This window comes from Aphelocoma coerulescens, chromosome 3 (assembly GCF_041296385.1).
Source record: "Aphelocoma coerulescens isolate FSJ_1873_10779 chromosome 3, UR_Acoe_1.0, whole genome shotgun sequence".
In the NCBI taxonomy this organism is placed as follows: Eukaryota; Metazoa; Chordata; class Aves; order Passeriformes; family Corvidae; genus Aphelocoma; species Aphelocoma coerulescens.
The window spans coordinates 99,766,772-99,794,571 of NC_091016.1; the positions used below are offsets into that span (position 1 = coordinate 99,766,772).

The window sequence follows — 27,800 nt, forward strand, 5'->3', positions numbered from 1 at the left end:
TGCTGGCAGACCACGTACCACGGTAATGGGCACATCTTGGTCAAAAAAAAAGGTGCTACCCACACGAAGGCAGCTGCCTTCCGTGATACTCTAAGGAAAGCCCGTGGCTCATCACACGGTTTTGTTTTCCATGGAGGATGAGGCGAGGAATGTCGACATAGAGGGAGTGGACCAGGGCTGAAGGCACCCGTGGGCCAAGAAAGATCAGCCTTGTCCAGATCTTTCCTCGGGAACTCAGACGAAAACCCCTGAAAAGCAACCTCTCCGTCGCCTCAAGCCCGACCAGCCCCCGGGCGCGGCTGCCGGGCAGTCCCCTCACAGCGGGGTCCGCCGCGGGGGCGGGGGCAGCGGGCAGGCGCCTCCCCAAGCGGCGCCCCCGGTCCTGACGGCGCTTCCGGGCGGGCGAGCCGGGATGTGCGTCCGGGTTGGGTCGGCCCCAACGAGCGGTTTCCTCTCGCCTTCCCTGCGTCCCTCCACCGCCGTGCTCTCAGAGGGAGCGCCGCCCGCCCGCTCCGTGAGGGGTTGGTGAGAGGGGCCGCGGGCGGCCGGGTGGGGACCGGGGCCGGGGCGCCCCGGGCTAGCGGGAGCAGGACCGGGGCCGTGGGTGGGGCCGGGCGGCTGAGCCTCCGCCCTTGGCAGGGCCGGGAGGTGTCGGTGGGATGGGTGGCTGCCGCTCTTCTCGCCCAAAATGGCCATCTGGCTTCCCAGTGCTAATGGGGCTTGCCGAACCCCGAGTAGCGGGGCGTAGGATAATGGTTAATGCGGTCAAGAAACATCATCTGTCCGGGCGAGCTGAGCGACGGCATCTGGTAGCCCCGCTCTGCCAGCATGGGTGTGAGCGTAGTGATGGGCAGAGCCTTTAGAAGGGGAATATTTTCCCCTCCTTCGAAAGGAGGGTGGTCTGATTCTTGGGAGGAAATCTGCCACTCGGCAGCTGCAAAATGTTACTGTGATTATATCCCAGCACAGCAAAACCTGGGGGAAACTTAGCTTTTATCAGGTGGGCAGTGATAAAGTTGCAGCAAGTCGGAGGGCTGTTAAGGGAGATATCAGAGCCTTGGGACAGCTGGTTAAGGGAGGAGGAACACAAGCAGTGTTCTCTTCTGGCTTTCCAGTCACAGGGAATGAAATAGGAAGAAAGAGGAAGAGCAGAGTTTTGGCTTTTTGGTGGTGGGTCAGTCTACACAACAACCACGCCTGCTGGCAATAGATGGGGTACACCTGTTTTGAAGGGGGAAACTCCTTTTGCAAGAGTTAGTAGGACTCACTAAAGGAGTCTAGACTAGATGTGAAGGGGAAAAGGGATAAAACCGGGCTCCCTAGAGAAACGTTTGGGGGAGGCACACGTTTGAGGGTTGGAGATCCAGAGAGTGGTGGTGAATAGATGTAAATCCGTGTGGCAGCTGGTTGCTAGTGGTGTTCCCCAGGGCTTTGTGTTTGTGCCACTCCTGCTTAATATCTTTACGAATGATCTCGACAAAGGGATTGAGTGCACCCTCAGTCAGTTTGCAGGTGACACTAAGTTGGGTGGGGGCGTTGGTCTGCTGAAGGGTAGGAAGGCTCTGCAGAGGCATCTGAACAGGTTGGATTGATGGTCCAAGGCCAGTTTTGTGAGGTTCAACAAGGCCAAGTGCTGCACTTGGGTCACAACAACCCCATGCAGAGCTACAAGCTGGGGGAAGAGTGGCTGGAAAGCTGTTGGATGGGAAAGGACCTGGGGGTGCTGGTCAACAGCAGCTGAACATGAGCCAGTGTGTGCCCAGGTGGCCAGGAAGGCCAGTGGCATCCTGGCCTGTATCTGCAGCAGTGTGGCCAGCAGGACCAGAGCCGTGATTGTCCCCCTGTACTCAGTACTGGTGAGGCCACACCTCGAGTCCTGTGTCAAGTTCTGGGCCTCTCTCTGCAAGCAAGACACTGAGGGGCTGGAGGGTGTCCAGAGAAGGGCAGTGAAGGGTCTAGAACACGAGTCCTATGAGAAACGGCTGAGGGAGCTGGGGTCATTTAGCCTGGAGAAGAGGAGGCTCAGGGAAACCTTATTGCTCTCTACTGCCTGAAAGGAGGTTATAGCAAGGTGGGGGTTGGCCTCGTCTCCCACGTAACAAGAGAAAATGGCCTCAAGTTGTGCCAGGGGAGTTTTAGTTTGGATATTAGAAAAAATTCTTTATTAAAAAGGTTATCAAGGATTGGAACAGGCTGCCCAGGACAGTGGTTGCATCACCATCCCTGGAGGTATTTAAAAGATGTGTACATGTGGCACTTAGGGACATGGTTTAACACTTGGCAGACTTGCTGATCTTTGAGGTCTTTTCCAGCATTAATGATTCTATGATTTTGTGGTTCATTGGCTCCATTTCTTCCTCATTAAAAAAAAATAACCACCACCAAAACATAAGTGAAACATTTTTGCAATAGGCCAGATAAATTATTCTCTACTTCCAATTTTTATTACTTTTCAATTAATAAGTGTCAAGCCAAAGCTAGTTAAATAACTTGCCTGAGGTCACTTTAAGCAATCTGTGACAGAAACAGAAATAAATTGTACTATCTATATGCACCCTAATCTGTGTGATCATCTTGCCTCTTTCTTTCTATTCACAGTATTTTTATGAACATAATAGCTATTTACTTTGTTGACAGAATCAGTAGTTTCCTGAATAAACCAGAGAGTCACCTGAGACGCAAAGATGTTGGAAGAAGATATGGAGGTGGCCATCAAGGTGGTAGTAGTAGGAAATGGAGCTGTTGGGAAGTCCAGTATGATTCAGCGATATTGCAAGGGGATTTTTACAAAAGACTACAAGAAAACTATTGGTGTAGATTTCCTGGAAAGACAGATCCAGTATGTATTAAACAGATGACATGCTATTGATTTTTATCTCTCTCTCTATTTCTTTTTTCTGCTGCAATCCTGAAATTTACAGAGGCTTGGAAAACAAGGCCTGCTGTTTCTGAAGCACACTAAAGGGAGTTGTTTTCTCTTTTGCACTGTGGACTGAAATTATATCCTTTATTCTCCATCCAGAATTTAAAATGATAAATAAAATCTGGAATGTCTGCCATACCAAGCTCTTTGACAAGTTTGCTTTGTATTTTACCACCTGTTGATTATTTTTTAATTTTTTTTGGTGATTTCTTGTGAAGAAGTGAAACTGATTGTGATAAAACAATTACACAAATTTATTAGCCAATATAGAAAAAAATTACTGTGAAAAAAAATAGTTAGAGTCTTTATGCAGTATAAGCAGGTAATACCCAATTACGTTTGACAAAGTGGAAAATCTTATGGTAATGAGAAGTAAGAAAATTCTATAAATTCCTGCAAGCTGATTTAAAAGACAAAAGCACCCTTCTTCAGGCACCTAAGTTTTGTTTTGATGTCCATCTTATTTTTCATTGTAGAGGGAACTGTAGAGGAAGAAGAGGAAATGGAAAATGTAATACAGATTGTCAGTAAAGAGCATATAATGTAGTTGAGGGACTATTGCCATAGTATGTTGTGAAGGTGAATGATTATTAATAGCAAGTTACATTATGTTTAAATCCAGTTGAATTTGATTTGGATTACTCTTATAGTGTAGAAACAGAAGTATTTCCATGTAAATTGTTTTGATTTGTTCCTGTTACTGTATTGATCACAAAACTGTCTTGTTTATTTCAGAGTTAATGGTGAAGATGTCAGGCTAATGTTATGGGACACTGCAGGTCAAGAGGAATTTGATGCAATAACTAAGGCCTACTATAGAGGTGAAAATACCACGTTTGTTGTTTGGTAGTTTTTGGGGGTTTTTTTTCTGCACATCTCTAAAATATTTTCCTATCTTTGCATTAAGAATTTTAGTTATTTCATGTGTGTGAAAAGCATGTTTAGTTCAGCTTTTTCAATTCTTAAATATTTTTTCTCTTCATGCAAGTTCTTTTTCTTAATTATGTCTGCTTTATGCAGTAGTGCCCTTTAGAAAACATTGAATTAAATGAGACAAATATCTGCACAGAAACTGGACAGAATGTAGACATTCAAACAATCAGATGCAAATGTATATTTTCCCTTTGAAAATGTTTCGTTACTTCTGTGAGAAACATATTTGTAAATATTCCAAAAACTGTGGATGAGGCACATAGTAATTAATCCAAGGGGGGAAAAATCCACCAGTCATCCTAGAAAAACAGTTCACAGAGCACAGCTGTTCTTTTGCTAGTATAATCTGCCTTGAATATGTTAAAACAAGAGTAGTAAGAAAAGTGTATTTACTTCATAAAATAAACTGTATTATTTGTGTAAAGGCAGCTTATGTATTTAACCAGTTACAAATTGCATACTTAACCTTTTTTTGCATATAATTTAACAATGGTTCTGAAAATATCTCTTTTTGTTTTTTTTTTTAATGGGAGAGATATAAATTACTTGGCAAAGATTCCACTGTTCAGTTCTTGCAAACTAATTACCTGGTGATGGGGGAAAAATATACTGCTATGGTATTACTTCATTTAGAGATAGAATAATAATTATGCCAAGCTGTTCCAGGGCGTTACAGTCTTGCGATTTTTTTTATGTTTCATAATCAATTTGTCAGCTAATAGGTGGTTATTTGTGTAATATTTCTTGTTGTTGCCTGCAATTGATAATTGCTATTTCCTCAATTGATTGCTATTTCTTCTTTTGTCATGTGGATATAGGTAATTCTTTTACTTTACAGCTGACAAGTTGAGCATATGGATTTTAGACGGTAGTACTTGATTCTCTTGGAGCTTCCTTTTTACTGTCCTGGCCTTTGGTTGTCTTGTGTGCTTTGCTCTCCCCAGTTGTTTCAAGCCAAAGACTTTTTCTCCTGGTTACTGGGACTGAGAGGCTAGAATATGGAGTGTTGAGAAGAACTCAGAGTACACCTACTGGCCTCACTTACCACAAGCAACCTGGTGGTTTAAACACCAAACCAAAAATTTGCATGAGTACCATGAAATCTTGGTCATGACTGCTGCCCAGCATAGTGCTGTTAGATCTCTGCCTCGGAGTTCTTTGTACAGAAGTTCTTAGCTGTGAAGTCAAGCACAGTCATCCTGTACACATTGTAGCAGCATGATGGGTATATAATAAATAGTTCAAGTTGTCAGGTGCAGTGGCTGCTCTACACTAGACTTTGACTCATGAAGGACAAGGGAAATTGGAAGAGCCTGGAATGCAATTTTGGTCAAGCTTCAGCAATCAAAAATCTATAATTTTTGTTATTATAGAAACAAAAAGTCAAGCTTACTTTGGAAATACAAGGATTTTATTGCTAATTATTGCTGATAAGGGGAGGACACCTGTAGGATAGGTAAGATAGATGCTGGCTTTTAATTTAAGGTTTGCTTCTCCTACAGGTCACTGTCCTGTTCTCACTGCACCAGGGCTTATGTATGCCCCTGGGACATTGTGTATTGTCAGTTCTTCAGTGGTCAGCTGCTCATCCATGCTCAGACATGAATGCTTCAGAGCTTCTCTCTGAGTGTTTCTTGTCCAGGGACCAAATTCATTCAGCCTTGCACAGAAACAGAGTTGGAGCTGACAGTGGATTTGTTGTGTAGTTTTCTATGTGGAGGCAAATGTGTGCAGCCAGTGTAGTTGTATGCCCATGATCACACAGTGCAAGGAGTCCAGCGGCCTAAAATCAGAATTGAAAGAAGCACTATATGTACTTAATAATTTATTTTTCATATTGTATCATGCATCTTCTCACCAGTTTCTATGTGATTGAAGTCAAATGTTTCTCAAGGCAGTATTTGATCACTTTTTCATGCATGTATCTTCCTCCTTCTGCTACCACTAATATCTTTAAGATCCTTTTTAGGTTTCTGATGGAACACAGGCATCTTGCTCATTAGTGTGCTACTCAGTTGCCGATTGGTCAGATCCTCAGGATCCTCGTTTTGTTGCACAATAGTTCATTCTTCATAATCAAGCCTTCCTAGGATTGCTTTAGTTTGCACTTACTAATCCCTTTTGTCTGTAGCAACTATGATAATGGAAGGCCTGCAATACTTGGCCTGGTCCAGTTCTTTTAGATACTGTTAAGGAGGCATTAAATCCTCCTGAGCCTGTTAAAGACAGCCAGGATCCACAGAAGTTAGAATATCAGCAGTAAACAAGAATTTCTGGATGATGATACTGGATTTTGATCTCAGTGTGAGATTAAACAAGTCACCATCAGTTTTATAGGGAGTACGTGTTTTCTATCACAGCCTGGAAAAGCTGAGGCAAAGAACTGAGTGAAATGAGTAGGGTCAGGTATAAAGCCCGGTGAGAGTCCCCTCATAGCAAGGAATTTCCTTACACTTTTTCTACTATAGAGGCTTTGTACCATTATGAAAGGAAAAAAATGTGGTTATGGAGTCTATGGGGATAGGATAGTCTGTTGAGGATTTATCTTTGAGACCAATTCAGCTGGCAAGTTCATGCTTTACTTGAATCAAGTAGCACTAGTCTCTAATTTTTTTTTTCTGAATTGCTCTAGGTATAAATATTATGTCAGTGATTCTGCAGGCAGTTGGAACATTTTAAAATATAGTGGGATTTTCAAACCAGTAATTGCACACAATGTAATTTTCTTCAGTACTTTAAAATAGCTTTATGGAATAGCTTCTTACAAAAGAACTTTAATTTAAAATATTCATTGAGAACATCCTGAGCTGTTATGCTCCTGTTTGACACTATCCTGAGCCTTTGCTGCTGGTGTGTTGTACATAATCCATTGTATGAGAGAGGTGGTTTATGTCTCCATTAGCAGTGGGTGACTGAGAAAGTAATGTTCCTGACCCTTGGATACTGTCAGTGCCTGCATAAAAATAGGTCTTTACATGGCTAAATTTTATGGTTTCTCTTTTTTTTTCCTCCTTAGAGCTCTTATATGGACACTATAATTTCTTAAATTGTTTATGTTTTCAATAAAAATACTAAGTATTTAGCAGATTCTTGAAGATGAAAAGAATTTGGCTATTGAAATCTCTGCCCTGCAGTATCTTCTGTTGAGCTCTGTTGCCATGCTAACTTCTGCACCATACTGAAGCATACTCTGGAAAGATCCTATTTGATACTGTTTTGCATTGAACATGAGAAGACAACGACTTTTGTTCTCTTCTTAAATAAGCATCTTACAGAGTTACTGGGTTAGTTAGGTCTGATACTTAAAATCCAGTGATCAAAAACTTTGGCAGATGTTTGGCAATACACAATGACATAAGTGTGTAGAGTTTGTCATTGTTGATGACACTTTGTTTTACTGCTGTTATAAAAATCTTGAAGGTGGTCAAAAATATTTCAGTTTGATTCTTTATTAAAGCCTGTCATATAATTCCCTTTCAAAGCAGATATGGTCAAGCTGAGGTGTTTTTACTGTCCTTGGCCACTGCATTCTACCTGTACTATATGTAAATTGAATAAGGTCTGATGTAGTATGCTACGTTCTCTTTACCTACCACATGCTAGGGCTTTTCCCTCTAAACTTACTGTTACCTGTGGTAGCATTCAGAAGGAATGGGTGGAAGGAGGAAGATGAAGTGAAAGCGTCTTTGTTTGGAAACTTCACAAAGGATTTCTTGGTCTCAAAACTGAACAAAGTGGTGCTTACAGATGGTGGGAGTATTTTAATAAATGCTCTCATCTCCATTAAGCTACTTTGTGAGACAGCAGGCACATGCAAACTGACCTGCTTTGGAAAGAGTAACAAATTTTACACCCATGTCACAGGCATTGCATCAGAATAATTGCATACTTTAGAGTATGGTGTGGACAGTACGGAAAACAAACAGAGTTTTACAACACAAATAATAGGGAAAATGACGGAAGGCTGCATTGCTACTTTTTTCCTGGTAGAGCTTCAGTTGAAGTTCTTAGGGCAGTTCTTACTGTTCTGTATAAAACCATAGCAGAAGAATCTTAGTATGCATGTGGAAGAATGTTAAAGAGCATAGGAAATCTTTCTCAAGATAGACTGGGAACTTGGCTTTTACAAAGCTAAATAAATCAAACCTAGTAAGGGAACTTGTGTGCTTTGTGTCAAAGAAATACAAAGATAAGCAGAATACAGGAATCGGGGATACTTGGTGAAACTCAGAGATAAAATTCATACTGATCAAAAATTTGTCATGCTGTATGATACTAATTTGAGATGTTCACCACAAGATTATACTAGAGTCTCAAAAACACTAGCTATATTTGTTTTACACTCTGTTACTAAATAACAAGTGTATTGAGGACATATAAATAATGAAGCATTTCTGCATGTGTTTATGTGCAAAGAAAAGTAGTTTCTGGAGAATAACAAAACACATTAATATTTCAGCTGTGGAAGTACCTTCTCAGTATCCATGGAGTTTAATTATTGTTTATTTAGAAAACCATAACAAAAAGTTTTTTATAATCTATCATAGTGCTCTGATAGAATGGGTATTAATTAGAAATACATTTATTTTCCCCAAAAAGCTACTAACAATTTACTTGAAATAATCACAATTTCATGTGAAAACTTCTTGTTCTGGTTTTCAAAATCCAGACTACTGTACCACAAAGAATAATGTGAAATGTGCCTTACAGATGCTGCATACAGAAAAAAATTTGCCTTCTGGCTTCCATTAGTCTATCTGGAAAACAGCAATAAATGAACCTCCCCTTCCCTTCTTCCACCTTTTCCAGATCTCCTCCTGTTCCTTTCCCCTGCATACATTCAGTATCCTGGAATTAGCTTTAAAGATAACAGACCCATAGTCATCATGAAGATGGCTGTAATGATCAAGATAATATGGCAATGTATTTTCATTTGGGGAACCTGTGACCAGTGGTTTGACGCAAGCTGGTGGTAAAAGTGCATGTTTATAGGAAAAACTTGAAAAATCCCTCATATTTTAAATATGTTACAATTTATTTTTTCTATTGTTTATTGGCTACTTTGCAGGTATTTATAATTTATTTGTATATTTCTAGGAGCCCAGGCTTGTGTTCTTGTGTTTTCTACAACTGACAGAGAGTCCTTCAAAGCAATCCCTACGTGGAAAGAAAAAGTTGTGACTGAAGTTGGAGACATTCCCACAGTTCTTGTGCAGAATAAGATTGATCTTCTTGATGACTCTTGCATAAAGAAGTAGGAATTTTATTGTACTATTTTTAAGGATCGATACATGCCCCCTGTATACACAAGTTTTAGAAAGAGAAGTCTGTGAGAGTTTCTGGTGAAGACTTTGAGTATCTGGGTTGTCCCACCTGTGCCCTGCATCCAAACGTGCCTAGAAGCACATGGGAGCGGGTGTTGCTGCATGAGTGTAGATACTTGGGCAGATGTGCTTGCAAAGCTAGGAGCTTTCTGTTTGTTTTGTGCTGCATCCTGAAGCCAAAAGTAATAGAGGAATGACATGAAAAGTTTGGTTTTGGCATAATATTCATGTAGGTTTTTTTGTTTGTTTTTTTTTAATCAGAAAATCTAAAACTATAAATTTTCTCTCCTCTTAGAATTCAGTTACTTTTAAACTGTGCTGCGCACCACTGAAGGCACATTGTCTGTTTGGCCCGTGAATGCTTGCTAATATTCTTTGCTTTCTTTGTTTTTTATTATTCATTTTTATCAAAACATTATAATGCTATAGAAACATGTATGTGGTAATATTCTCAAACTGCATGATGCTGAATCTTCCTTGCTTTATTTTTCTTTACAGATTTTATTGTCAGTTCATTCTGCCCTTGTGTACGTGACCAGTTTCATTCTTGTCATAAAATCAGCTTAACAAATGCTAACTTTTATTTACCACAGCATATCATGTAGAAAATATTGCATGGTCAATTGATCATTCTCCACTTCTTTAATTTCTATCATCTTCCTGAGAGATTTAAATTATTTCTTCTTTTTTGTTGTTTCCTGCACTGGCTTTCTTTGTTGTCTGTTTGCTATCATTGATGGCATAAATCCGCTTCTACTTCTGCAAAGAATTCTGAGGATTTTTCAAAGGAAAAGCAAAATTGCATTTGAACTCCTCCTTTATTCATGGTATGTCACTTAGGTTTGGTTCTCAGAATACGGTGTCTGCCTCAGTAACATAATCTTTCTGATGATGTGATTTTCCTTAGGGAAGTATTCATAAGTTTCTTAAACTTTAACGTAAGTTCTTTTTCACTTCACAGAAAAAAAGTAATTATTGATTTCATCTGTGCACTCATCTGATTGCATAGCATACTGCTTCATTAAGATATACTTAAGGATTACTTTTTTGTTGTTGTTTAGACTTTGCAGTGATAGTGCTGTTAATTACAGCCTCCTTCCTTTTGGTTTCACCAGCCCTTGAGAAGTTTTATTTAATGAAGTCAGTAAATATGGAAAAGAATTCCTTTGAGTCATAAAGAAACTGCATGTAAAATACCTTCTTTTTATAGTGGAGACAATGTAAAGAAATTAAGGATTAGGTATTTTTTGACTGTCTTGAATTTCTCAACCCACTTTGCCATATTTAACTTACCACGAAGCATTTTGTTTATAAGAATAAATGCTGACAAATGAACCAAATACGGACTTACAAAGTAGTCTTGTGTTGTGCAGTGAGGAGGCGGAAGCACTGGCCAAAAAGCTGAAAGTGAGGTTCTACCGAGCGTCTGTGAAGGAAGACCTGAACGTGAGCGAAGGTAGGAGGTGCTGCGGTGGGGGCGTGTCCTGCCGCTGCTCCCGAGCACCGAGCATCCCCCGGGCTGGCGCCAGCTGGTGCTTATTGACATTGCTGCACGCTGGTGGTGATCCCTTTTATGTTCCTTAGCAGCACGCCTTAAACATACCTAAAATTACCCGGTGTCAGTGCGTTAGGCCCATTTCTTTGTGCACATCTTTTCCTTCCACAAACGCACACAGCTGCAGTGTTTACAAGTGCCAATGTGTTAAGTCTCCTTAGTCCTTATGACTGTCAGTAAGCACGAGCTCTTAAAAAAATGTGTATAGAAGGTCAATTATTGCAACATACAAGTTGTTGAACAGATTATTTTGTAATTGTTAATAGTTAATAAATAATTGATAGAAGCAATTGTTTTATATTTTAGTCATCTTTAGACACAGTACATTAAAAGATTGCATCTCTTGTAGTGTTTTGTCTACTGGTGATATTTAATTAGTTCCTAAGTCCCACTTTTTAATGTACATACTTAATTTCATAAGAGTAGTGTTAAAATTTTGAGTCTCTGTCTTTTGTGGGCTGGATTTGAAGAATATGTACTCCCTAATGATATACTCTTGTTTAATTAGCCAAGATTAATAGCCAAGAAACTCATTGTTTCTTCTCTATTAACATCATTCAGCACGCGAAAAATCTGCAAGAGAAAATGTAAAACTCTTCTGAATTATCTTTAAATGAGTTGAATTACAAATGTAAATAATCATAACACATCTAGGTTCTGAAAATTCTGCTTTAGTTGTATACTTTTTCAGATTCCTAGGTCAACTTTTTATATCCCAATAGAAATGAGAATAGCATTAGTTAATTAGAAAAAAGTCACCAAGTGTTATTAATAGACTTGCTTTACATGACTACTATTATTCTAAGGCTTCTTGCAAAAAAAGAGAAATATATTAAATTCTACATATCTGCAAAGAGTTCCAAGTTGCATTAATTGAAGCACTTGGCAATCTGTGTGTGCCAGTTTTTTATAAGACTGGTTGGGATGTTTCTGTACAAGACTTAAGTACTGCAAACTGTAAGAGCTGGGCAGACACTGGAGTGACCTGGATTCTGCCCAGGCACACAGGCCTGCCCAGAATCACTCGCTAGGTTGTGCTAAACCTGGGGTGTGAAATGCACTTCTGTCACCATGCAGAATTTTGATACAATGGCATGATAATGATGATGATGATGATGATTTTTAAGCATTCTGTGATGTACCTTTTTTCTTCTTAACTCTTCAGTTTTTAAGTATTTGGCTGATAAATATCTTCAAAAGCTCAAGCAGCAAACAGCTGAAGACTCAGAACTAGTACATACAAGCAGTAACAAGATTGGTATGTATACTATAACAAAAAAAACCCCCAGAAACAGTATTTTGTGCCATCAAAGCTTATGGTCTCATCTGTTTTCTTATGGAATTAATACAAGGTGAATCAGGGTCTAATTATTACCTTCCTATCATAGGATATCATCTCTTTCTGTAAAATAACTTTGTGACTCTTTAAAGTTACAAGATGGTCAAACTGATCTACAAAAGTTTCTAGCTGATGTTTGGCAAGTGGCCTTTTACTAAATTAATTTAAGCAAGATTGTGCAAGGATTTGAGAAGGATGCTTGTTGGGTTTTTGTAATGTCATTAGCATTGCTCATCTCAGTGTGGACGTACAAGACTCATGGGGAAAGACTCTGGCATGTAATCGGAAGGTGTTTGTAAGTTGCCTTCTGTAAAGAAACACTGAACTTCTCTAGTCCTTTAAAGCATTTCTGAATCAGTTGATTTATTTTCCTTAAAGCACTCCCTTTTTACTCAGGCCTTTTACTTACCTTTATATCAGCAAAGTTTCTGAATTTTAAAATCATCATGTTTTTCTTTGGTTATGTTACTCAACTAACCACAACTTCGTGCAGTTACTAACATACACATACACAGATGAGTGCATACGCTGCCCTTCAATTACAGAGATGCACAGCAGCTTTAAATACTGCCTGGCTAGTAATTGCAACTGCCTCTGTTTCCAATTTAGCTGCAAAATTGACCCAAAAATAGATAAAGCTGTTAAAAACTAGTGTATGCGTTTGAGGTGCTCTAGTATGCCTTAGCATGTTGCATCCAAAGTGTTAATGTATTATGCTGCAAGCAGTAATCAAATACAAATACTTCTCTTGTCTAAATTCTGTAGGTGTTTTTAATACAGCTGGTGGAACTCACTCCAACCAAAATTCTAGCACTCTTAACGGTGGAGATGTCATCAACCTTAAACCCAACAAACAGAGGACCAAGAAAAACAGAAGTCCTTTTAGCAACTGCAGTATACCTTAGAGCACTTTTGGAGGAAATTAAGCAACTCAGAGAATTGGATGAAGTTGTGCAATTGAATACAGAATAAAGCCAGCTGTAGAGGTATTTTTACCGGTGCTTTAGCAAATCTTGTGCCTCCTTGACAGAGCGTGGATTTAGATGAACTTGCTGATGCCGTGGGTTTTTTGTGTGGCCGGAGACACCTGGTGGCGACACACAGAACCGTGGCTGCCTCGTGCACCTTGTACAAATTAGGCGAGCTTTTCCTTTTCCAAGGAATTACTTACAGAGCTATGGACTAGGTATTGCTGAATTGCAAAGCACATTTAACGTAAGGATAATACTTACACGTATAGGTACGGACTGTAACTCTATGGCCCAAGGTAATGTAGCAACCTTGCAACTAAATTTCAAAGAAAATAATAGAATTGGTTAGTCAGGATACTACCAAGAAAAATGAAGAGCAAAAAGACACTACTTCATTTTATGCCTGACCATATTAATATGGATTCTGGCAGTCCTGTGGGTGCAAGATCCTTGCATTATATATATGTGTGCTAAGGTATATGTGTAAACATTTGGGATGAATATCTAGGCTTGGTTCCAATGTGTATGTTACTTGGAGATCAGCTAATGATCGTCAAATAGTATCTTCCAATTGTCCTTTAAAAATGTTGCATTTCAGATGAGGCTTTCCAAGCTGCCACTGTGTATGTTTCACTTGCTATACTTTGGGCCTAAAAGCTTAGATTTAAAAATGTATGGTGCCAAAAAATGTTCCTTTTTACCTAATGCTATGCTACAGATGTTTTGTAAGTTTGTTTTTCGCAGTCTTAACAGGTTGGACAAATAACACTAATAGCTATTCAGAAGGAACATATAATCATATTCCTGTTCAAATTTGATTGTTGTATCCTGTGTTGTCTATGAAAAAGGAACTTTCAAAGTGGTGTTACAAAGTATTTATCTTATTTGAAAATTTTCATAGATGCCATAAACTAAGTTACAAGGGTCCAAAAAATTGCAGCTGATACATTAGGGAGACGTTCTTGAATGTTGTCTCAGATTCAAAGTTAGCAGCTGCTTAAGGAAATCTAATTCTGCAAGATCGGAGACATGGCAAAAAATTTTCCAAGTACTTAAGTAATTTTACAGAATTGATTTAGATGTTTAGGAGCCCAAATCTAACTTCAAATTTATTTGGGCTAAGGCTCCTAAATCACTAAGGTGCTTTTAAAAATGCTAAGCAAGATACCGTCTATTTAGCAAAAATAAACACTTTCTAATCCTCTTCAAGAGCATGCATGCCTTTTAAAAACTATCCATTTTGTTTACATGTTTTTGTATGGTGTGATATAATTTTAACTTTCTAAGATTTCTACAAGTCTGCCAGTGACAAATGCAAAATATGCTGCTTAAGAAAAATATTCAGAGTTTTAATAGTTTTTTAAATGGTGTATGAGAGTGAAAATTGGTTGAGTGATCCTGTATATTTTTGAAAGAAGGACTTTTCACTATGTGAATTCGTGTAGGAAGCTTGACTGACTTTGTTTCTAAGTCAATGAGTATGAAAACTGAAATGTATTCTTATTCCCACTGTCTGCAGGGAGAGAAGTGGGTGGCAAGTTATGCACAAACACTAAAGATCTCTGAACTCTGTATTTTATGTTTACTGTATTAGACTTTCTACAGAATACCATTGTTTCTTTGACGAGCTGTTAGAGATCTCCTGTTGCTGGCAAGAAGGTGGCCTTCACAGCACTCCATCCCTTTTGCTATTGCAGCAAAACCCTGTGTTCTTCACTGTAATGTTTCCTGTATTTTCTCTTGGGTAAAGGCCTTTATTTTTTAACAAGTGTATTTAATCACTGTATGTATAAATGGAGTTAAGTCCTATCTGTCTTAGCAGTTTAAGAAGTAAGGTACTTGGGATGACTGAACATCATGGGGCCACCTCACAAGTTAGGGTAGAATGTATGTGTGAAGAATTTTGACAGCTGTTTTTAATATAGAAAATTTTACATTTCATTGTTTGTCTGCAAGTTTCATGGGGTTTTATTCATTTTTCTTGAAAAAGAAGCAAAACCACAAAGTGTCTGAAACATCTTTTTTTGCCTTGTTTGACTTTGTACAGCGTACTGAAAAGTAGGTCTTTATTACATGTAATGACAATTTGTACTATTATGTGTTATACTGTAACACACTGTACAATTAACATAGGCCGTTTGTATTTAAGGTATGTTACTATAAACCACTGTTTTTAAGGACTCAGCAGAAATTTTCGTAGTTGGAGACTTGACAGACATGATAAATTTAAGATATGTTGAAATGCAGTGCATATACTTTAATGTAGGAGTAGTTATTTGCAGCATTCAGTAACAGTGGGTTTTCATTTTACTGCCATCCTAAATCTAAAGTGGCTGTTTCTTTGCTGTGACCTTGCAGTGCTTGTTCTCCAGTATGACTGAGATGGAAACTGCCCAAATTAGCATTTTTCTGGGAAGTGCCCTGCATGTACGCTGCTTGAAAATTTTGATTCTTTATTCTACTGGGGTTAGTGTGTTGATGTAGACCAGATGACTTGCATATTGCAGGAACCCTTAGGTATTCACATCACTCTTGAGCGGCACTAACTTTTGCCTTTTGGGAGAAGAGACATGCCTAAATGTTTTAGCACTTGTGTTGTCCCTCATGAATAATTTTTATTACAAACATTCCTTCATTCTCCACTCAAAGTGTTGTCATTAAAACATCATATGTTTTAGTTAGCAAAACCTACAGGTGCAGAGCTGTTAATAAAAATGCTCTTCTCTTTGCATCCCTGTGACTGCATGGTGGCTGAGGCTGTAGCTCAGTTATGCCTGTGGTACCCTGGATTAAGAGCAAGAGATGGTCGTGCCACAAGACAAAAAATTCATTGCCCTCCTGTAAATTCTTTTTATATCTTTTGAGTAGCTCATTGGCTGTATTATCTGAACGTTGTCACAATTCTTTGCCCTTGGCTGATAAAGCTACCACTAGCAGGAAACTTCAGTAATTGTTAATGCCGTAGTGAAATAGGGATTCACTAAGGAGTACGACACTACAGCTTTGTCACTTCTGTGTTGTATCCATTCAGTGAATGGGTGTTCTCCCAGTACGAGGGGCATCGTTAGATGCAAAACAGTAATGCTAGGGATGTATTTCCAACTGGAAATAGCAAATCTCAAAGTTGTATGACTGATCACACTAATTTTTGTGCTTGTGTGTGTGGTTAATTAAAAAAAAAAAAATTAAATATTCCACTTAAGACAATTTTGAAGCTTTCTTATTTTCAGTGTTTCTTAAGGCAACACTTTTGTAGTCAAAATGCCTGAATTACCACACTCAGTCTGATTTCCTGTTTAATTTTTTTATGCTTCAGTAAAATATTTTATTTTTTTCATTATTGGGCTGCAGCACATCTGACACAAAGTTTTCCTTCGTGTCACTTCTGTAGAGGTGGGCTAATCTAAAGAGCATTGAGCAGCTGAACACAGCACTCTGGGGGGTTATGCACGGTGCATGCACAAGACTCAGCAAGCCTGCATTTGAACCTGTTCATGCACCCTTCAGGCTGAGAGCCACCGGGTGTCAACATGGAGAGTGACCTGCCCTTCTCCGCTGTGGGAGCCCATGGGGCAGCAAGCCAACACACATGCTGCTCCCATTCCAGTGACAGTACCTGAGCCCCTGCTGCTTTCTAAGTGTAGTCATAGACCTTTGGTTGACATTGCAGTACCTGAACACTAATTGTACCAAAATTAGAGAGCAAGGCTGGTCCACCAGGCTTGAATTCATCAAAACAACCTTGCCATCTTTTTGTAGGAAGCAAAAGATCTTTCTAATGCACAAATAGTATTGAGAGAAGAAAATAATTCTCTGTTAAATATGGCATCTAAGCAGGTAATCAAAATTATAGAATGAAAAACACAGCAATGATTAAAGATGAAAGGTGCTATAATGGAGTAGGAGAAACTTGCTAATGTTCCATATTGAAGTGTTCTATATGCGTCATCTCAAGCCAGGTGAGTCCTAGTACTGAACGAGGCTCATTCTCAAATTTCTAGTAGGAGGGTAATACTGATAAATAGTTTGTCAGTTCTGCCAAACTCACTAAAGTTGATAGAAAAAAATTAAAATTACTCTTGACCAGGAGAAACACCACTCTCATTACGAGGATTAAGATGCATTGTTACTAATGGCTAAAAGAGGAAATGTACATAACTGGTTTTATCAACCATGATCTAAAGTAAATGTAACAGATTTGTAGAAAAAAAAGTCAACATACTATAAATCCTCAAGCAGAAAAATTAGTGTTTAAAACTGAGTCTCTCGTGTATGCTGTTCTGTAAAATCCCTACAACTTAATTCTGCTGTTCTCTTGTAAGTGACACTTAGTTGCATCATGCAACTTAAAACATGTTTGTTTGCTTACTGTTGGGTCTGATATGAGTCACTACTTTTGTGGTTATATTAAATTGTCAGTATATTAAATCTCAAAAATGGCTATAACTACAAGCTGTACAACCTCAATCTGATTGAGAGACGTGTGCTTGATTCTTGTGTGTGTGTTGCCAACAGCTGGGATCCAAGGCAGCACGAGAGATCCTCAAAGGAACAAGTGTGGGTCCCCCAGTCTAATATAAATTGTGTTTCTGAGCTCTTGTCGCTGATTTCTTTACCATGTGGTTGAAATACAAAATAGGGATTCTTTTCTGCTCTTTCTGGTCATTTTGCTTTTCATGATTGGTCTGTCACTGTATTAGCCAAAGTTTAAGTCAGAGCTTGTAGACTTTGGAAGTGGCATTAAAGTATTATTAATATATCAAAGGTGCCTGGTGCATGTTCTGAAAAGAAACAGGTAAATAGTCACATGATTGTTGGCTGGGGGTTTGCAGTGCTTTGGTATTTTTTCTTTTTTTAGTAAAACACAAGTCGGCATCTCTGTCTGCCTCTTTACCCAGGTATCTGAAGAATATTGGAAGTAACATACTCCTGCTTCCTCTTGCATGCAGTTTTGAACACAGAAAATCAATGTGCTTGCTTAATACCCTGATAAGGATTAATTGGCAATGTTTTAGGCTCATTACAGAGGCATTGGCCTAGATGACCTTCATAGGTCTCCTCTAACCCACCTATTCTGCAATTCTGTGATACTACAAGTGCTATAAAAAATAAAATTTCCTTTAGGTATCAGTACAATGAAGAAGATCTAAGAAAGAAAAAAAAAACCCATAAACTTTTTGCCTGAATAACTATAATAGCCTTAAAATGCCAAATATTGAAGGAATATTCTAAGCAACAATAAGCTGTGTTCAATTTAAGTGCTGCACAGTATCAGTTCTGAAAACAACCCAGGCCATGTATTACTGTAAGGGGTTTTAATACTGTTGAATATCTGGAAGGTTTTTTAAAGTGGAATTATAGTTAGTATCACCAACTCTTAGAAGCTTCTCACAATCTCAAAGCTGACACTTGGACTGCTTTTGAAGCACCCACCTGAAATGCTGTTTCTGCAAAGTAAATGCAGTGACAGCGACCTCACAGCAGCTGCCGTTTCCAAGAAGTGCAGCTCTGAGTTCCCTGCAGAGCACATGAGCCCAGCCACAGCGTTTAAAACCGTGGGGCTCCCGAGTATTGGTTGTGCAGGAGCCTAATGTGCAGCACTCTCACCATGGGCTGGTGCCCTCAGGGCATCCAGGTGTGACACTCCAGCTGTAACACCCCAGGCACTGCCACCAACGCAGCTGTGGTTGGTGGCATCCCTCTCTCTTGAAGACCTTCTGGCTCCCTTCAGCTGAGCTTCAACCTGAGTCAAATCCAGCAGGATGGTGGCTGAGCCACAGAACCCCCGCTCCCCTCAGGGCACTGCCACCCTTGAGTGAAGTACTGCAAAACTGGCTGCAGGGGTTAAAAAATTCCAGGCACACCCTAAAATCTGCAACTCTTGACCAACAGCCACAGAGCTGGGTGATGATGAGCAGCAGGTACTGTGAGTGAGAGGGCAGAAGATAAAAAACCAAAAACCACTCACACAAAGAGGTGAGTAATGCTGGATGTACAAAGTACCATCCTACACAAGACACACAATATGGTGTTTGCCAGGTGAGAAGTCAAATGTTTTCCTCTGTGGCTTCATAGATTATGCAAAAGTGGAGTAGTAGCTGATACTATCTTTCTATTATCTTTTAAAAGAAACACACAGCAACCTCAAAGCTACAACAAACTTGTGGGAGCAGGATGGTTCACCAGGCATGGAAGGGGCACTACAAGAGTTGGCTCATTTCTGCCATGGATTGCAATCCCTGGATACATGTGCTGCTTTTCACTTCCTCAGTTACAAACTGGAGGTAGCTGTCCGCCTCTTGAAAAGTATTGTGATCAGTTTATTCAAAATATTCAAAATGTGCAAAATTATAAATGGTAATGAGTAGGACACTGTGTTGTTTATGAAAATACCATTAACAGTTTATTAATTATTTTGATTTATTGCCATGATTTGTCTTTTGTCCCCAAAAGTCTGGTTCACACACTACGTATACAGCAGAGAAAAGCTGAAATCTCGTGATAGGACAAAACAACTTCAGTTTAAAAAAACCCAGGAGAATGAAGGAAAGGCTAGATTTTCAGTTTCTGTCAGTTCAGCAGAAGCACAATTAACAATTTGCAATACAGCAGTATCAACTCTACAAAAGAACTGATAGCATTCCTTATTGCCAAAAGAAAATGCCAATGCTATCAAAACCCATTAAATGCTTGCACCTCGCAATCAAAGACACCTTGGTGCATGTGGTATATACGTGTGTGCTCATACAGAGAATTTTTTTCTTGGCTTCTGTGTGCTTTCTATGGGCACTTGCTCCTCCTGCGGTTTGCCAGAAGTAGCCAGGAGGATACATTAATCCTGTTTACTGTTGCAAGACTGCCGAACAGATGATTTCTGATGCTCCAACAATGTGATGGACTTCTCGGAATTTTCCAAGTTTCTGAGCAGAGTCTCTAGGCGCCTTTTGATTTTCTTCTGATCCTCAATGGCACATCCGATGACCACAGACTGAAATTTCTGATCGATGGGTCCTGCTGGCACGTCGGACGTGCACGCACCATAAAGGGACATTAAGCGCATTTTGGCGTCTTCCAAATCATCAAGGAGTTTATTGACGATCTCATCAATCATTTTGGTGGCGTGCAGTAGGGACTCCTGCTGCTGCGCGTTGCGGATGGTTTCTACGGAAACCTCCACAGTGAGGGTTCGGCCCATCAGGCGATTGGCAGTCAAGTTCAGTTCTTCTCTCTCACCTCAGTCGAAAAAGAGAAAATATCCTTGGTTACAGGCAAATGCTTTCCTGTGCAAATAGCATCATCAAGACACTCAAACTGCTATAACTTAGCAGTAAACAACTTTTTTAAAGTAAATGAAAATCAACAAGATTTCCAGAAGCCAGAAATGAGCTTTTTGCATTTGCCCAAGTCATTTCATAGAAGCCAGTGTCTGATTTGAAATGAGGCATTAAACTCTACTAAAATTGTAAGCAATGTTTTTACACTGCTGACACAATGCTTGCTGTGTCATTTTAAAGCAAAACATACAATATTATCAGGAAACATTCAGTAACAGAACTGGCTCATTAAGGACTTCTGTCCCATTCTGAGGGAGAGATTTAGAAAATACGCCAGGAAGGCTATAAAGAGAAAACTGGTTTTCTATTTTCTGAAAGTACAGCTGCTTTTCAAAAATACGGACACAACATACTTCATATGTAGGCTCTTGAAGAGCCAGTAAACCAGCAATTTAAAGCACCTAATAATCAGGTTTAGAGAATATATTTAAAGCCATGAATCACACAACTATGACAATGATCTTAATCATCAGGTTCTTACAGGCTGTACACTTTGTACCACTCATGCCTATCCAGTAGTCAAAATCATTTTTAACTATATTAAATCATCATCAATGTTTCTCCCTCAGTAGAGCTATGTTAATCTTGATTTTGAAAATGTGTCAGTGAACTGAGTATGGGCTTTCACATACACAGTAGTGACACTCATGGTAGTCCATCCACCTGAACAGCATGAATTTACAGTCAAGAAGAGGACATCTCAGGATAATGGGTGACACTTCAACAACCTCAACTGACTCCAATGCTGCACCTTTACCAGCAGCAAAGATAGCTGCTCACACAGAGCTGCTCCCTAAGAGATGAGCTGATTTGACTTTGGGTCAGTTGGAGGGTACGGCAAAGCAGCTTCTCACCTTCACTGATGTGCCTCATATCCTGGCTGTTCTGTATATTGTGGATCATTTCAAGCAGAATTTCTTTCTCTTGCTCCATAGCAGATGCTGCATCACGGAAAGCCTCTACCCTGTACATGGTTGAACCAAACAAAACGTTTAAATAATAAAATAGCTGTTCACCTATATAACTGCCAAGAACTGTTGTTTTAAACTTCTGCTTAGAGTACGTACAGTCAGTTCTTAGTTATCCATGAGACAGACTCTCTGATTTCATGACCTTCTCCTCTGTCTTAACTTCATTTTTCAAGACTCAATATAATTTTTAAAAAACAAACAAAAGGAGAGGCAAACCAAAACAACAGTAATTCAATCAGACCTAAATCTTTTATTTTACTGACAGTGCTGTTCTGTCCTACTCCGTGGTTAATCTGGATATGCAGAGCCTGACAGTACTACAGCCCTATAGCAGAAGTCCTGTAGCCAGCTGGCATTACTATCAGCTGCTTAACTAGCAGAGAAAGGGACTGAGTCCCTGTCAGGGAATTTGGCAGTGAAGGTGGCAGCTGCAGAGATGGAGGCAACAAGAGGTCCTGGCTCCCTTGTGCCACCCCCAGACCAGCAGAACCCGTATAATCCGCCTGCAAAGCAACAAACACTCCAGAAAACTGAAACACGCTGAACAACCCCTTTTACAAAGGAGAAAACCCTGTGAGTGGGACAAAGCTCACACATTTTTATTACCATGACAAGGGTTTCCCTGACACAAGTGGTGTGCCGTGGTCACTGGGAGAAGATGGACTGCCTGCCCCCTCTGTCACTGGTGCTTTTCATGGAACGATGCTCACTGTGATTCACACAGGGAGGAAGCTTCTGTGGAGCAGCTCCTATTTCTGGGCTTGCAAGGAAGCATGAAACTCGGTCCCTCCTGAAACCAGACCCCTACCCCAGTCCTGTTATTGTGCTGAAACTCACATGTAATGCAGTGAGGACAAGGGGAAAGTCCATCAGAAACTGCTGTCCCTGTAACTATTGGGGCTTGGTAAGGTGTGTGGTTCTGTGCTCACAGCCTGCCCTCCTCGTGCATGAGGTTCAGACCCAGCTTGCCATGGGCAATGTGAAAATGCCGCATGAGAAATCTGACTCCAGTTTCTTAATTCATGTCTTATTCCCCACCACAGTTTTATAGAGGGGGCTTTTGCATTCAGCTGAGTAATATGGAAAAGAACACTGCAGAGCTCTAATGCAACACTTCGAAGACCTGGTACCAAAGAGGGCAATATCCCACTCCGTTGGCTTTTCTCTCAGACTTGAGGGCAGGGGCTTGCAGAGAACTTTCCAAACTGGGACTGGCTGCAAGAGTTGCACCAAAACCATCAACTCTGCGTTCACAGGCCCCATGGAAAAGCAAGAATATCAGTGAACCTGGCTGATGGTTTGAGATGCTCGCAGTGCGCAGCTCGGGAGGTCTAGCTGCACCATGCGAATCCATCCATCTATCCTGAAATGTTTATGAAACCTGGCCAGAGAAGGGGAAACAAACCAAAACATTGTTAGGTCTCTTAGGTGCTCTGCATTCTTCAAATTACTGGGTGCTGCCCTGTGAGCAGTGGCTCAATGCTGTCTCTGCAGATGAGGGTGCATCTCCTGAGACAGGAACGGAGCTGCTGCTCCCTCCTCACAGGCTGGCTGAAGGCAGGTAACCAGGAAAAGAGCAGTAAGAGAAAAGAGGGTGAAAGAAAGCAGAAGAACGGGAGCATTTGAGGATATAGTCACTCTTCAAATGCAGCCTGCTCATGAAATTGTTCTGTTTTACAAAATATTTCGCCCAATTTAGTCAGTGAAAGCACAGGCTTCAGGCCTTGCCTTTAATGTTCGTTCTGAGGAGGAGTGGGAAAAGTTAATGCAATGCAAATTCATGCCAAGAGCAAATACTTTTAATTATTATTTTGGACTGGTTAGTAAGAACAATGAGGCAGGTGGAGTCATCTCATACTTCAGATGTCTGCACTTTATAATTTAGGAAGTCTACCAGTATTTCCAAAATGCCTTGCCATGCCTTTTTACAAAACTAGTATTTTTACAATTTAAAAAATGCATTGTGCTCACTGGAAAGTTGTAAATCAAAATTTTAAAATGCAGAATTTCAATTTTGATAGTGTTTTTAAATCAGATTCTGTATATCATTGTCCTGACTTAAAAACTAAAGTTCTGCCTTCAGTAGATAAATCAGTCCATGATTTCCAGGGGCTTTGCTGAAAAATGTGGAAAAGCTGCATTGCAGAGATGTATCCTGAACTGGTACAGTTCTAAAGAGAGTGCCTAAAATATCATTGCTTCCAAAGGCCAGCTGGGTATGTGAGGTAGGACCTAAAGCCAAACTGTCAGAATTAATGTTGCGTAAAAAAAGAAAAAGATAGTTCACCAATTAGAGTTTTGATTGACAGTAATTTACCAAAGGTAATATAACCAAATCTTAAGAACTATTTTATTTGCAATAATTGCTTCTTCAGAATTATTTTTACCGTTTTTTTAAACTGCAATATAGAGTGCCACACAGCAATGGGACAGGGTCATGTCAGAACAGTGCTCTAGTGGGAAAAAAACCCAAAAAACAACAAATAAATGGAAACCAGTCACACCAATCTCAGGAAGATAATGTGTCAGGATCACACCTTGCAGTCAGTTCTCATAACTTCTTTCCTAAAATGCATGGTTTCTTAACTTGACAGGTTTCTGTAAACCTTTCATTTCCAAAATGATCCAAAAAAAAGTTGGAAGATTTAAACCTCTAATAGAGGTGACTGATGTGGGAAGGGGTGGAAATACAATCCAAGTCTCAAAAAAAACCCAACCAAAGAATAAAAGGCAAAGAAAAAAGAACACAAAATACTCATATTTATGCCCGGTTATCAATTATTTTGATGCAGCAGTATGGTCTTTTTTCTAAGAGATGAAAACCTCCAATCATATTTTTACTTGGAGTGTATTTGTTGCTTTGAACATCAACTAAATATACCATCTATTACCTAACACTGAAAAAGACATTCCTTACTTCTGATTTTCCCTGTTTGTGAGCAATTAGCTGTGCAATGCCTTCCTTTGCTACATACCATTTACATGAGCAGAGCATTCCCGTGACAAACAGGTGGACCGGCCTGCGCTTTTGTTCCCAGATGAGAAACTTGACACCCGCTTTCTTAGAACAGCTGCAATAACTCTGTCCTTTAAACTACTGACTGACTTAAACAGCCCACTGTTACAGCCCACGTGCTGGAGGTTCAGATAAGTTTTCAAAGGAAATAAGAAACATCTGAGGAGGGAGCAGCTTTTTTCCTGAAATGGAGCTGAACACATTGGAGGGAGACAAAACCGGGGGTTTCACCGTGGCATCCTCAGCTGCTTCAGCTGAGTGTCCACTCCCAGGTGAGCAGTCCTGTGAACACTGAAATGAATGGTGGGGGAATACGGTTGATCCAAAGAACAAGATAAAAAGTACAAAAAATTAAAAGTACCCAGCAAAAATCTGACTTATCTCATGTATCATCACACCTAAAACTGTTTTCACTTAGCACAACCAACAGGACACAGTGACTCATAAACAAAGCCTCTGGTCTCGCTTCCAGCTGCTCCGAGATATCTTGGCAGTCACGGCAACACGAAGGTCCAAACCCTTACAAGGGGCAAACATGCCACCTGCCCCCCTTGCCACCTCTGCCTCGGGCACTCACTCCGTGGCAGCCAAATTAATTCCCCTTCCCTGCTCTCTTTCCATACAGAAGAAAGCCCCTCTGCAAATGCCTATCTATCAGGGAGGTACAAAAATACCCCATTACTGTTGGAAAATAAGCTCTCACAGTGGAAAGAAAGGGAAAAAAAGGAAGGCTGTTCAAACTGGAGCATTTTACAATGGCTTTAAACTGAAAGAGGGTAGACTTAGATTAGGTATTAGGAAGAAATTCTTCACTATAAGGATGGTGAGGCACTGGAACAGGTTGCCCAGAGAAGTTGTGGACTCTCTTGGAGGTGTTAAAGGCCAGGTTGGATGGGGCTCTGAGCCATCTGGTCTACTGAAAGGTGCCCCTGCCCATGTCAGAGGGCTGGAACTAGAACTTTGAGGTCCCTCCTAACCCAAACCATTCTATGATTCTGTGATTTCCAGAGGGATGAGGGTTGCTTCAGAGTTCAGTTGACCTTAAGCAACTTGAGAACTGAAGATTGTTGAGGGTTTTAATTAAAGGCTGTAGTTCAGTTTGACAAATTTTCACGTATTATATTTACTAGCAACATATTGAGGGTCTATAGCAAAACCAAACCAGCTGGAAAAGGAGAAAGTTTGGAAGCTTTTCCTCCTGTCATTCAAATAAATTTGAAATGAAGCATGTTGATTAGTTGAAAAAACCCATAAAACTTGACTGACTTTTATCAAATTAGTTGGACTTTTTTTTTCATGATTATTCCACATTTAGAATTATGGCTGTCTGAAAGAACCGCAGCAAACTGGGAAGTTTAATTGGGGGTTTAATTGCTGGCTAACCAAACTGTCTGCTTTGTTTCAGAGTCGCTCAGCAAATTTAAAACACATTTTTGCATATTCTGATGCTAATTTTTGGATTATATATTCATCATGCGCCTAGACCTGGATGCAAGCAGTGAGACTTGTTTGCAGACAGTGATTTTGTTTAGTCAAATTCTGAGAAGTCTGCAAAGGACTTCAAGGAGATTTAATCAAGCTAAGTGAAAGGCTAATATAACAGCACATCAAGTCCACTCCTGAATAATGCAAAGTAATGCAAGCAGAAAGGGGAAATAAAACTCCTGCATACCACAGAGCTCTTCTAATTACAGGAAAGTCCTAGAAACATTCTGGGTGGTTCTGTGAAAGCTGCTGATCAATATGCAGCTGTAATGAAGGAAAGGGTGTGTTGAAACAGTACCAGAGGTGAATCAGTGGCATCCTGCACATCCATCCACTTCAGAAAGGACACTATGTAATTTAACAGAGCTGAGAGGACTGGGAAGATGATTAAAGGCAAGGTATCATCTCTCATGAGGCCAAACTGGGAAAAAAGTCAAATGGTATTATTTAGGGAATGTCAAGTAGCAGAAAAAGTCAGGACATGGCACAACGATGAAATTCACATAGCATTTACAACAACTTTGGAAAAACACACCTCTGCTGCAGAATACAATGCTGTTCACATTATAGTGACACGATTTAATACACCTCAGAGAGGAGGTGGACACCAACACAAGTAACAAGAACATCCACAGCTGAATCATTAAGTGCAAAGGGAGGTTTGGAAGACAAGAAGCCTCACATGCCAGCATTCAGCACTGCAGCTTAAAGGCTTGCCAGAGTCTCCGAGAGCCTGAATGACACCACGTTTTATCCTCGGATTTCCTGCATCTTCTTATAAAGCACCTGCCCGCAGATGCGGGATGGGGGCGATAGGGTGGAACGACAGACACGATGCACGGCGGGCTCGTACCCGCCGTGTCACAGCTCGCAGACCGCATCCCCTGTCTGCTAAAGGCTCCCCACACCCTGACGGGTGACAAATCCGAAGCAGCCCTTCGCGCTTTCTCTGAAAACCGTCTACTTCCATACAGTCATATACATAAACCCAGGCCACGCTAGCTCACCCTAGAGCAGCAGCTCCCATTTTTTAAACTTTGTCGCCCATGAAGGAGAACCCTTTTTCCCTCGGTCCCCTCAAGAAGCCTCACACCCCCACCCCTCCCCCTCCCTCTGCCCCGGCCGGGGGAGGGCTCCGCGCCCGCCGCCGGCCCGCGGTGCGGAGCCACCGGCTCGGGGCCAGACGGCTCCCCGGCCCCCTCCCAGCGCCCGGCCCCGGGCCTCACCTGAGCTCCAGCTGGTCCAGGTTCTCGAGCAGGCGGCTGGAGCGGTCGGCCATGGAGGTGGAGCGGTAGAAGCGGCCCCGGAGCTGCCCGCCCGGCTGCTGCTGCTGAGGCTGCTGCGGCTGCTGCGCCCCCTCGCTGGCCTTGGCGCTGATCCTGGCCTGGGCCATCCCACCCGCCGCAGCCGCCGGCGGAACCTCGCTGCGGCCGCTCCCTCCCCGCGTCCCGCAGGCGGCGGCGGCGGCCGAATGCCGGCACCTCGCTCATGGCCAAAGAAGGAGCCGCCCCGCCGCCGGCCCCCGCGGCCACCCCGCCCCCGCGCCGGGCCCGCGGGCGCCGCCTCACGCAGCGCGGCGGGGCCGCCCCGCCTGGGCCGGGGGGCAGCAGAATCACAGGACGGGCCAGGTTGGGAGGCACCACACTGGGTCATCTGGTCCAACCTCCCTGCCCCCTCTGGAGTGAGGGAGACTCCACAACCTCTCTGGGCAATCTCTTCCAGTTCTCGGTCACCTCCACGGTTTAAAGAAGTTCTTCATATTCAGATGGAACTTCCTGTGCCTCAGTTTCTGCCCCTTGCCTCTTGTCCTATTACTTGGCACTACGGACAAGAGGCTGATTCATCTTCTTGACACCCATCCTTTAGGTACGTAATCACATTGATGAGGTCCCCTCTCAGTTACCCCTTCTCGAGGCTGAAGAGGCCCAAGCTCCCTCAGACATTCCTGG

The 27,800-nt window shown here is 41.1% G+C and overlaps 2 protein-coding genes across 8 annotated transcripts; one reads left to right on the plus strand and one right to left on the minus strand.

Moving 5' to 3' along the window:
• The first annotated feature begins 212 nt into the window (after positions 1 to 212).
• RAB23 (RAB23, member RAS oncogene family) lies at positions 213 to 17,695 on the plus strand. Of its 7 annotated transcripts, none has more exons than XM_069011385.1 (8): positions 215 to 525; positions 2,638 to 2,839; positions 3,659 to 3,744; positions 8,954 to 9,110; positions 9,948 to 10,007; positions 10,554 to 10,636; positions 11,901 to 11,993; positions 12,840 to 17,695. In XM_069011385.1, the coding sequence occupies exons 2-8, from the start codon at positions 2,685 to 2,687 to the stop codon at positions 12,977 to 12,979; spliced, it is 774 nt and encodes a 257-aa protein (XP_068867486.1). In that variant the 5' UTR covers positions 215 to 525; positions 2,638 to 2,684; the 3' UTR covers positions 12,980 to 17,695. The 7 variants fall into 7 exon arrangements, with proteins under 7 accessions (XP_068867492.1, XP_068867486.1, XP_068867485.1 ...); XM_069011384.1 differs by having other exon boundaries at positions 216 to 521; XM_069011388.1 differs by lacking the exon at positions 215 to 525 and adding an exon at positions 554 to 1,174.
• Positions 17,696 to 19,422: 1,727 nt separating this feature from the next.
• BAG2 (BAG cochaperone 2) lies at positions 19,423 to 27,347 on the minus strand. Its single transcript, XM_069011392.1, has 3 exons — positions 27,078 to 27,347; positions 21,234 to 21,343; positions 19,423 to 20,278 (listed from the first exon to the last, which is right to left on the minus strand). Exons 1-3 carry the CDS (start codon positions 27,242 to 27,244, stop codon positions 19,878 to 19,880), a joined length of 678 nt encoding a protein of 225 aa, XP_068867493.1. The 5' UTR covers positions 27,245 to 27,347; the 3' UTR covers positions 19,423 to 19,877.
• Between the last annotated feature and the right edge of the window lie 453 nt (positions 27,348 to 27,800).

What these genes read in the sequence shown, in the direction of transcription:
- RAB23 (XM_069011385.1), top strand. Translation starts at nt 2,685, where the DNA reads ATGTTGGAAGAAGATATGGAGGTGGCCATCAAGGTGGTAGTAGTAGGA. An exon ending in AACTAAGGCCTACTATAGAG is followed by an intron (nt 3,745 to 8,953) that starts GTGAAAATACCA and finishes GTATATTTCTAG; the next exon opens with GAGCCCAGGCTTGTGTTCTT. An exon ending in AGACCTGAACGTGAGCGAAG is followed by an intron (nt 10,637 to 11,900) that starts GTAGGAGGTGCT and finishes TTAACTCTTCAG; the next exon opens with TTTTTAAGTATTTGGCTGAT.
- BAG2 (XM_069011392.1), bottom strand. Translation starts at nt 27,244, where the DNA reads ATGGCCCAGGCCAGGATCAGCGCCAAGGCCAGCGAGGGGGCGCAGCAG. An exon ending in CTGGACCAGCTGGAGCTCAG is followed by an intron (nt 21,344 to 27,077) that starts GTGAGGCCCGGG and finishes AACCATGTACAG; the next exon opens with GGTAGAGGCTTTCCGTGATG. An exon ending in TATGAGGCACATCAGTGAAG is followed by an intron (nt 20,279 to 21,233) that starts GTGAGAAGCTGC and finishes TTTTCGACTGAG; the next exon opens with GTGAGAGAGAAGAACTGAAC.